Here is a 10,934-nt window from a genome sequence, read left to right on the forward strand (position 1 = left end):
TCGTCTCACATCAAGTCATTTTGGGTCTAGTTTTTTAAGGCTAGATCCACCCTATCCTTTTATTATTTTTGTGTTTTTTGTGTTCAATTGCTAGATCAAACATCATCAAAGGGTATAAATCTTGGGTCAATGGATCATAATCTATATGATTTAGATCCATATTAATAACTCAAAATATGTCCATTTGTAATTGATCTATAATTGAGCCAAACAAAATAAGGATATGGTGGATCTATCCACAAAAACTAGATCCAAAATTAATTTATGAGAGTTTAGAGAAGGGAAAAAGTGCATGAGAGGAGTAATGAAGGTTGTTACCTCAAAACCTCAACCAAAAAGATGGAAGCACCTCTAGAGAACTTTCACCATGCTATATCACTCTATGGCTCCACTAGTCCATTGATACACAAGCTATGGATGCATACGTATATTTGATCTAATTAAAGATAAGGAAACAAACAACTTTCAAAGTAGAAATTGGATAAATCCACTCAAAGGAGGACACTCACAAAGGGGATACAATTTTAATTCCTCAAAGTGTAATTGGAATATCTCATTTGTAATTGGCGTTGAAAACTCAAGAAAAAGAGTTCAAAATAGGAAAAATTGCCAAGACAGTGCAAATCGCCCGACCGGGCGTTTCCCACGCCTCGTTTCGCCCGACCCGTGTAAACTCTTTGGAGTAATTGGCTAAAAAAATTCTAAACGCCCGACCGGACGTTTTTCCTCCCTCATTTAGCCCATGCCGCGCGATCTCTCTGGAGTACCTGCTCTTTAATGCACGGCTTTAGTAAAACAACCTTAACTCTCTCCACCAAACTCCAATTGAAGTGTGCAAGATACTAACGAGAAGCTCTTTCAAAGATGGAGACATTGTGGCTTTAGTAGAGCGTTTGGATGTCATCTCAATAGGGCAATTACTGTTTGAATCCTTCTCAAGCTACATCTTAGCTCTTTGTCATGGCCTTTCCTTCTTCTTGGGCCCCAATCTATCCACAACTCACAGCGTAATAGTGACTCTTGAGGCTCGACACCCGTGGATGTATCAGTACCTCTTCAGATTGATACTATAGGTTGTGACATTCTTTGCGCTATAGATCCACTGAATGTTTGTCACGTGCTCCTTCGGTACCATGGGAGTGTGACAACCATGCGGTCAAAAATAACATCACCTATGAGTACACCTATATATTGGAAGAGAGAACATGTACATTGAAACTTCTTCCACCACGTAATGTTGATAAGGTTTATGAGCATTTGAGAAGGGAGCTAGAGAGATAAAAAGCTTGAGAGTGAAAGTAATAGAAATGTAGTGGATAAAGAATATTGTTTGAATTCAGTGTAAATGGTTGGAGTAAAATTACTATTTGATGTGATATTTGCACTAAAATAAATTTGAATTTGATGTAAATGATTGAAGTAAAATCACCATTTTAATGTGATATTACATTAAAATCAATCAAAGTTTCATATAAAAGGTTGAAGATGATCTAAACATTATAAACTTACTTAAATAACATGATTGATCGAATTTGTATGTAGCAACGCAAGAGAGGTAAATAACCATTCTAATTGTGTTGTAATCCAAAAAATTTCCGTCTTCGAAGTGGACGGTCAACATGAAATTAGAGGACTAAATGAATCGATTAATAATTCGGGAAAAGTTATCGGTCATATACGGCCTTATATATTCATAATCTATAAAATAAATTCCATTGTATTAATGTTAGAGAGGGTAATGCTAGAAAAACAAAATTAATATAATAAATACGAAAAATAGATCATTTATGAATATTAATCAGGACAAAATAATACTATTAAATAATTTGGCCATAGGAATTATAGCATATCATCATCACTTTAATGAAAAATAATATTGTGCTATTATTTCTACGTATAGCTTCGCCTGTTAATAATTAGGCCGAATATATACATTCTCTCGGAAAAACATTGATTTTTTCTACACCTTTACAATTATAGCACTACCACTTACCGAAAAGTATATGCAATTATTATATTAAATTCAATAATTAAAGCTTGATTTATTATTTTATTCATTTATTTAATTTATTTGAAATTATAGAGAAATCGAGCAAAAAGATCTTTGATTTTTATGAGTTTTGTGAAATTAAAAATTGTAATAACATTTTTTTATGTATTAGAGTAAAACCAACTAGATAAATCGAAACGAACAATGCTAAATGTGTGTCAAATGAGAATGGTGCTCATATAAGAAGCTCACATAAGGTACGTAGCATATCATTTCTCTTATATATATATTTGAATTTCAACAAAATTTTGCATATAAGCATTAAACATTTAAAATCTAGGTGGTGTTCTTAGAACTATAAATTTTTATGGCGTTTTGAAATCAACCAATAAAAATTTAGAATGTATATATAGTGCAACATCATTTAATTTCTTGCCCAATTGTGCTACGTCAGTTAAGGCAATCCATATCAACAACCATATTCGTCTAATATCTTATTCAATTGAAAAATAATATGGGACCGAACATTCAAAATTTTACGGACTAATGATCCTATTTTAATTTATTTATCCCACTATTGTAGTGCAGTTGCAATATTTCTCGGGCACAAGTGTAAAATCTTGGGAAATGGACTTCTGACAGGACGTGGGTTAACGACTCTCCCCTTTAGCAGCTAGAGTATCCAGTTTGAGCACTCCTCACAATACTGTCGGACCGAGGTATGTGGTGTTGGGATTGTCGACTGCACATTAGTTTGATATTGTCTCTTTGGATGGAGCCAAACGCGCATTGATTTGTTTTGGGTCACCCCTCAAACTAATTAGGGTTGAACAATACTTATATATTGCTTCCAACTTTCCTCACTCATCCGATGTGGGATAAATTTGTAACCCAACAATCCTCTCTTCAAACCGAGACCACATTGGGAACACACAGTCGACACATCGAGACATTACGGGCCTGACTCAAACTTGAGTCTTCCTGGCTCCACTTGAACATGGTCATTCAGGGCCTGACCCGAGCCACCCGGGTTCTGATACCAGTTGTTGGATCGTTAACTACACATTAATTTGGTATTCCATTTTGGATTGAGCCAAGTCTGCACGGTTTTATTTTTGGGTCATCACACAAAGCCTCAAACTAATTGGAGTTAGACAACATTTATATACTGCTTTCACTTTTAGATTTGTAACCCAACATGTGGAAGACCGTTGGGCTTCGGGTTTCAACCCTTGTGCCAGAATAAACGAAAATAGTTTTGCCATTATTAACATGCACATGACTTACAATTTTGAAAAAAGAAGTGTACGAATTTATCTTAATATAGGTAGTCGATCAGCACAAAAGCACAGCTAATGTCATTAATAAACACATTGATGAAATCCAACTACTTACCAACTACAAATCTATCTAAACTCATAAATGTAATAGTACTACCATTTCCACCAAAAAATCCTCTATTTAAACACCACCAAACCTCAGATATCTTACACACCACATTTGCAACAAAAAAAATAAAAGAAGTTAGAAAACATTCAATGGAGAAAGCCACTATAATGCTAATCCTGGCAGTGATGGCCGTAGCAGGGGCGCAGAGTGAGGCCGCGGTGTCGTGCTCGACGGTGATGACCGATCTCTCCCCGTGCATCAACTACGTGATGTACGGGGGAGCTCAGCTGCCACCGGTGAACTGCTGCCAAGGGATAAGGTCGCTCTACAACCAGGCCACCTCCACCCCGGACCGCCAGACCGTGTGCTCGTGCCTCAAGTCCGTCGCCAACTCCGCCACCCCAACCATCATCACCAACGCTGCCTCGCTCCCCTCCAAATGCGGCGTCAACATTCCCTACAAGATCAGCCCCTCCACTGACTGCTCCACGTAACCATCCCAACAACATACATATTTCAATTATTAGTATTACTAAAATAATTCAAAAATATTATTAGTACTAGAATAATTTCAATTATTATTTCAACATGTTGAAAAAATTGATTTTGCAGAGTTCGCTAGGAGAGAGATTGGAGCTTTTCCTCAAATGACGGACCAGAAGACAGTACAACGGAGAATTATTATTACTAGAATAATTAAGGTTTTATATTAGGGTTTTTGTCTTCTGCCTATGGGGGAAAAGTTAGGGTCTAAGTATTTGATGCCTATGGGGGAAAAGTTAGGGTCTAAGTATTTGATGTATTTGTTGTCTTAATGTTGAAATCAGCTTGCTTTGTGTGCTTTTTATCTGTCTAATCTCTTTAATCCTTCTAATTTCTTATTACATACAATAAAAAATTTGTGTAGTATTATAATTACTAAATTATTCTTAACTAATTTAGCATTTCTTAATTAATCTAAATTTAATTAACAAATACTATCAAGAAGGCTAAACTAATAAACTAGAGATCGAGACGAGAAGGTTACACGTGATCTGAATTAATTCCTAGTACTTAAAATCAAGAAGGCCAAACTCGACACTTTTTAGTAAACAAATAATCAAATTGCTAGTAGTAATAATTAAGTAAATTATTTATGCAATACCTTTTTGTAAATTATAAGATATAAATAATAAATATGTAGTACTCCCTCCGTCCCACATAATTTTACACACTTTGATCCGGCACGGGTTTTAAGAAATGAAATGGAAAGTGAGTTGAAATAGTTGGTGGGATGTGGGTCCTACTTTTAAAGTATTAGTTTTATAATAAAATATGAATAGGAATGAATTAGTGGAATATGGGGTCCACTACTAAAAATGGTAAAAGTGAAATGAGTAAAATTATGTGGGACGGTCCAAAATGGAATACTGGATAAAATTATGTGGGACGGAGGGAGTAATAATTAAGTAATAAATCCCATAAAAATAATTCTAATGTACAAAAGAATAACGTAAAAAATACTCAATTCGTCTCATATAAATAGAGACATATTTCATTTTGCTTCGTAGCCCTTTCTATTTTTGGTTATTTTGTTCTCTAACAAGGAGGACACATTCTGTATTGACAATACTCCAATTATTTCTTTTATATCTCTCTTACTTTATCAGTAATGCATTAAAATCCATATCGTCTCAAATGTCTCTGCTTTTGTGGGATGAAGGGAGCAGTAATTAATTGATTGGAAAATTCCTAAGCATTTCCAAGGAGGGAATGCATATATATAGAAATATATACTCCTTTCGTCTCACTTTAGGAGTCTCACTTTAGGAGTCCCAATAAAGTGGAGAAATTGTAAAGTAAGAGATAAAATAGTATTGAGAAGAGTATTCTCTACTTTATTCTCTCTCTTAATGAGAAATTGGTAAGTGAGAAAGAGGTAAAGAGATAAAGTAATTAAAATATTGTTAGTAGAGAATGAGACCCACCTCATTAGAGAGAAGAGAATTTCTAAGATTGGAAAGTGCATATTCTTGTGAGACGGACTAAAAAGGAAAGAGTGCATATTCTTGTGGATGGAGGGAGTATCATTTTTATAAAACGAGTGCAGAAAAGTGACCATGACGAAGGGAGTATCATCTGTTTACCTTCTCTAAATGGAAATACACCCTTCCAAAAAGTAAAAAACTCCAAATGAAAAAAGCTATTTAGAAGGATAAATTTATTTCTAAAATAAAAAAATAGTACTCCCCGGAATGTCCCAACTAAATTGAGTCAAAACTTTTAGAAAAGGAGATTAAGAAATTATGTTTGAAAAATAAGAGAGAAGAATAAAGTAGGAAAAATAAAGAAAAAGTAAAGTATGTAGGTGATAGAATAAAGTAAGAGTGATTAAATATTTTATTTTTTCTAGAAAAAAATGATCCATGAAAACACGTCAAAATACTAAATAGTAATATTATAATTTATGAACATATTTTGCATGAAAGATAATCAAAATTGGCCAAATATAAATCTTAAAACCATGCAAAATTTGTATTAATCATATATTTACTTGGTTAATTAAAAGAAATGAATCGAAATCTTAAAATTCTAATGTAAAGAAGAATATTTACACTATTCATACAAAATATTTTACATTTATTTCATATTCATACAAAATGTTTGAAATTTACATCAATCATACAAAATGTTTGATCCGCATTTCAATTTAATACATTCCATCGTATATACGTGTTTAAATATGATTAACTCTTTATCTACTTGAGGTACAAAATATGAAACAACCAACTCTTTATCTAATTGACGTACAAAATATGAAATAATAATTAAATATTTTGTATTAATATTAAACAATGATAAAATTTTGTGTACCAACATAAAAAACGATGAAACATTTTATATTTCATATAAATAAAAAGTTAATGACTTCCAAGCAAATATAATGAAATGTATTAACTTTTTATATGATTTATATTAAACTTTAAGTTTTTGTATCAATATAAAACAGAGTGGAAAATATTTTGTTTGAATTGTACATTTTGTTTGATTTTCTCCTTTCGTCGATAGAATCCCTATTGGGTCACAATTTTTTTTTACTTTTATCAAGCTCAATTCTTTCTCTTGAGGAAAACTATTTTTTTTATGATCCCAAATCATCTATTCACAAATCTTGTTCTACAGCCACGATTTGCACCATCATGGAACAAATTAAATTCACCAAATCATAACAGAAATACAAGCTGTAGTATATATAGATGTGTATATCCTCTCGAAATCACTCTCCTTCCCTTATCAAAATTTTTTAAACCAAGTTGGACTCAATTTTTGGGAATAAACTTATGGGCCAGTTAGTTATTTCAATTGAAAAGGTGGTGGGATGGTTTATCCGGATGAGGAAAGAGGAATGAAGAGTTTGGGCTGCTCTAGTTGCAATACTTGGGTGGTTCGTTCAAGAAAAAGGAAGATGGGGCTGAATTAAATCAAGGGTTACTTCACGCACGCAATTCGAGAACGAAACGAAACGACAAGTCAAGGTTTTAAGTAAATGAGGTGGGCTTTATTTTAAATTTACACAATATCTTTCAAGTATGATTTCATTTATTTAAATTCTAAAACTATGTTAGATAGACGTCTTTTAAATCACACAGATAATTATAAACACAATAGAACGAATTGAATAGCTTGAGTATAGTTTTCTGGAAAACAAATTTCAAAACATTTCTTACTAGGTACTAGCTAGAAGTATTTTAAAAACATAGCCACATATGGCGTGATAAAAATATTCTACATAAAAAATACTAAAGTGGATGAATAATCTTCAACCGGATAAGAAAACGACAGCCTTCAATCCTCCCTTGCGGGGATCCTTGGATTTTCTGTCTATCAAACCAAAGATAAGATATAATATCAAATAAAAGAACATATTTATATGCCAAAGAGATCATTTTATACGTGTGGAAAGGCTCAGATCTCAAAGGATTTGAATTATTACGACTATATCTGAAGTAGGGAAGAGATTGATCAGCTTAAAATGGCTAAAAATTGCGCAAGGCTTCATTGAGTTAAGTCAGCGGGTGGTTGTGTGCATTTTACCCACGTCGATCCATGTTAGGCCAAAATTCTCAAAATAAGTGTGTTTGGAAACTGTGTGTTCTTAAATAGGCCTCTTTTCTTAGCTCTCAAATCCCTTAAGGTGGATTAAAAGGAAAGACCCCTAGCAGAACATACCCATTTCGCGAAATAAATTTAAAATTAACCTATTTTCGGACAAATACAAGAAAGATATTGACGAATCTTACAAAACTAAGGTATGTTCGGTATTTACTAACAATTTTTACTCCCTTGGTCTCATAGTATATGTCACACTTTCCTTTTTAGTTTGTCCCACAAAAGATGACACATTAAAAAGTTCTCTCTCACATCAATTATAAAATTATATTTTCTCTCATCACTTAACACACAAAATAACATCTAAAATCTCGTGTCATCTCTCAAGTGTGACATCTACTATGAGACGGATGGAGTATTATTTAGTGTTACTTAAATTTTAGGGTTTGGAATATAGTGGATTTGAATTGTTCAAATATTATGAGAAAATATGTGTATGTATTGCATGCTTAAGAATACAAATTGTTTGTGTTTTCTTTTATATTGGATGGAAGAATAGTACAAATAGGTAGAATTGATTTGTCTTTATGAGCTTACTGTGTGGCAAATGCATACCTTGTGATAACTCGGTTTCGTAAGATGAGTTGATTACAAAATTTGTGATCATAGGAGAATCAATGTTAATGTATATAGAATGAATGTTAATGTGTACTCCCTTCATCCCATTAAATATGTAACATTTGAGAATTGGCACGGATTTCTATATAGTGTTATTTCGTGAGTTAATGAAAAGAGAGTAAAGTAAGAGAGATGAAAAAGTAGAGATAGATGTTTCCATTTTAGGAAACGTTTCAATTTTAATGAGACAAACTAAAAAGGAAAACGTTTCATTTCTAACACGACAGAGGGAGTATAAGATTACTTTAACGTGGAAGCATACTATTTATTTGTGTGATGAATATCATTCGACTTTGGGAGATATATACGAGATACTCGATCAGTCCTCCATTTAAAGTACCGTTTTTGTCATTTTGGGTTGTCAACGATTTAAATAACCATTTACTTTTTTTGGTATGTGGACCCCACATTTCACTGACCTTTTACACTCGCAATTCATTATAAAACTAATACTATAAAAAATGGGTCTCACATTTCACTCACTTCCTCCATTTTACTTATTTTACAAAGTCAAGCAATTTCTTAACACATGTGCCGAGTCAAAATGACTCTTTAAATTATGGACAAATGGAGTATATGCTTGCAGCAACTATTCAAATAAGTCACACTAAGTTATTCATTAACTTAGAGCTTAATTTACACAAAACAAACTCAACAAACGATTTTAAGCTATCAATCTCGAAGGGGCACAACAACGATCCCAAGAGACGGTAACATATGATATCGGGTCGTCAGGGCAGGGTGTAGTTAATGATGAATACCCTAATTTTGGCATTAAAATGGATAGGACCAAGCATGTAATTAGTAGTGATAGTTCCGATTCAAATGACTCAGTCATGCACTCTTTGTCAGAGAAATCAAAAAGCATAAAAGAAATGAGGGAAAAATCAGCCGAAGATCCGTATGAGGGTAAGACATTGAATGTTTCTCATGGGTATGTCTCAATAGTATGCGGGGACCGAAGAGAGCTGGAATGCATTCTGAGTTACCTTACTTCCTTACTCTACTAATAGTTGATGGTCCAATGTCTTCAACTACTAAAAACAATATATGCCCCATTCTCATTCAGGACATGTGTTCCAGAACTAGTTCACGTGGAATTGTCACACCTCAACCCTTATGACATATGCACTTATTATAAATAAATTTTAAATATTAAATAAATTAACCCACGCCTCAAGTACATAAAACGCACGTATTGTAATATTTCAAAAGCCAACATTTATCAAGTACATAATTCCAAACATTCTAAACCGTAGTGGGACCCTCTCACCACTCTATATACTATACGTTTATCTACATGCAAAAATGATGAGGAAGAGAAGGTTTCCAAAACGCGTCAGCCGCCGACCCTTATAATAACTGTAACTCACATCAACCCACGCATCATTGATATCTTATTCCTGAAAAATATTAGTGGTTTATATGAGCCACAACTCAGTGTATTTAACCCTACCTTTAATTCCAAATCCCAGATATCAAATACATTCATTCACCAACATATATCACCGGAAGTAATAAATATCATAAACAATTTAATATTCATATGCATATGTCTCTCCGTCCTTTTCATTATTCTGTGACAAATCAAGTCTGGTATCTGCCTGGGATTTCCATTGTATACGACCCGAAGGTCCCTTTTAAATATTTGACCTTTCCACGAAGGCCCCTCTTTGATTTGACCTTTCCACGAAGGCCCCTCTTTGATTATTTTCTTTGACCCGTAGAACCCAGGGCAAGACTGTTACATATCCTCTTTAGTCCAACGATTGAAGATATTCTAATGCCATATAAAAACATATTAATTGCACCACTCACATATTCATTGCACCAATCACATATCCATATCACATTTCACAAAATAATTCCAAATAACACAACTATATCAAATTCATATCATATAATCCAAATATTTACTCCACTCTAACACATAACAATCAATCACATAAAATATGTAAAATTAAAAGTGTGATTAATACACACCTGGATACGATAGGTTAACTGATTAAGCTCCTAATTCCATCTACTAATTTACCCCTTGATCATCAATCTATTTCTGTTTCTATTTCCATTTCCACTTCTTATAACTTTCGTTCGCCTTTTTTTTTTCTCCTAAGAACTTTTGTTTCCGTCGTTCCTCCTAATACCTCACTCACGTATATAAATATATAAGGTTAAGTTTATGTTCTGCCGACTTAAGCTGTATAAAAAATAATAATTTGGCTTATCTTTACCTATACTCATCACACGTGCACTACTAAAAACTCAATACTATTATTGTATTACCTAATAGGATAGATATAAGAAAATGAGATCACACTAGTCCATGCACACACTCACGTTATTACACTTGCAAAATCTGGCAGAATTGCGACCAAAATAACGACCAAAATGCAAAAATACATGGTTGCAAATAAGTTGCGACAACTTTTCCGAGCAAACTAATTATGCTTGCTAATTTGCGAGCACACAGTGCTAGCAAAATAATGTTAGGTCGCAATCGCCGACAATATGCGAGTAAACTAATTGGCTTGCAATTTGGTCGCTGTTTTGCTAGCACGCTTTATAGTGCTTGCAAATGTGCTCGCAAAATTGCTAGCACACTTTCTAGTGCTCGCAAATATTAGATCTAATCCAGATTGTACCTGCTGCATCTCTCATTCTTTACCATTCTCATTTCTTCTTTCTTCTCTTTTCTTCCTTCTTCCTAGCGATTTTTTCGATTTGAACGTGTTTCATTGCTCGTGGTTGGGTAAGCTTGCCATTTTCCTATTATTACAAGGTACAA

General features: G+C 33.6%; 1 protein-coding gene across 1 annotated transcript; it reads left to right on the plus strand.

Annotated features, from left to right (window-relative positions):
• The first annotated feature begins 3,476 nt into the window (after positions 1-3,476).
• On the plus strand, positions 3,477-4,228 carry LOC125219609 (non-specific lipid-transfer protein 1-like). Its single transcript, XM_048121631.1, has 2 exons — positions 3,477-3,869; positions 3,992-4,228. Exons 1-2 carry the CDS (start codon positions 3,529-3,531, stop codon positions 3,999-4,001), a joined length of 351 nt encoding a protein of 116 aa, XP_047977588.1. The 5' UTR covers positions 3,477-3,528; the 3' UTR covers positions 4,002-4,228.
• The last annotated feature ends 6,706 nt before the right edge of the window (positions 4,229-10,934 follow it).

The sequence above is a fragment of the Salvia hispanica genome, chromosome 4 (genome assembly GCF_023119035.1).
Source record: "Salvia hispanica cultivar TCC Black 2014 chromosome 4, UniMelb_Shisp_WGS_1.0, whole genome shotgun sequence".
NCBI lineage: Eukaryota > Viridiplantae > Streptophyta > Magnoliopsida > Lamiales > Lamiaceae > Salvia > Salvia hispanica.

Bases quoted from the DNA above. Each gene is read 5' to 3' on its own strand.
- LOC125219609 (XM_048121631.1), top strand. From the start codon at position 3,529: ATGGAGAAAGCCACTATAATGCTAATCCTGGCAGTGATGGCCGTAGCA.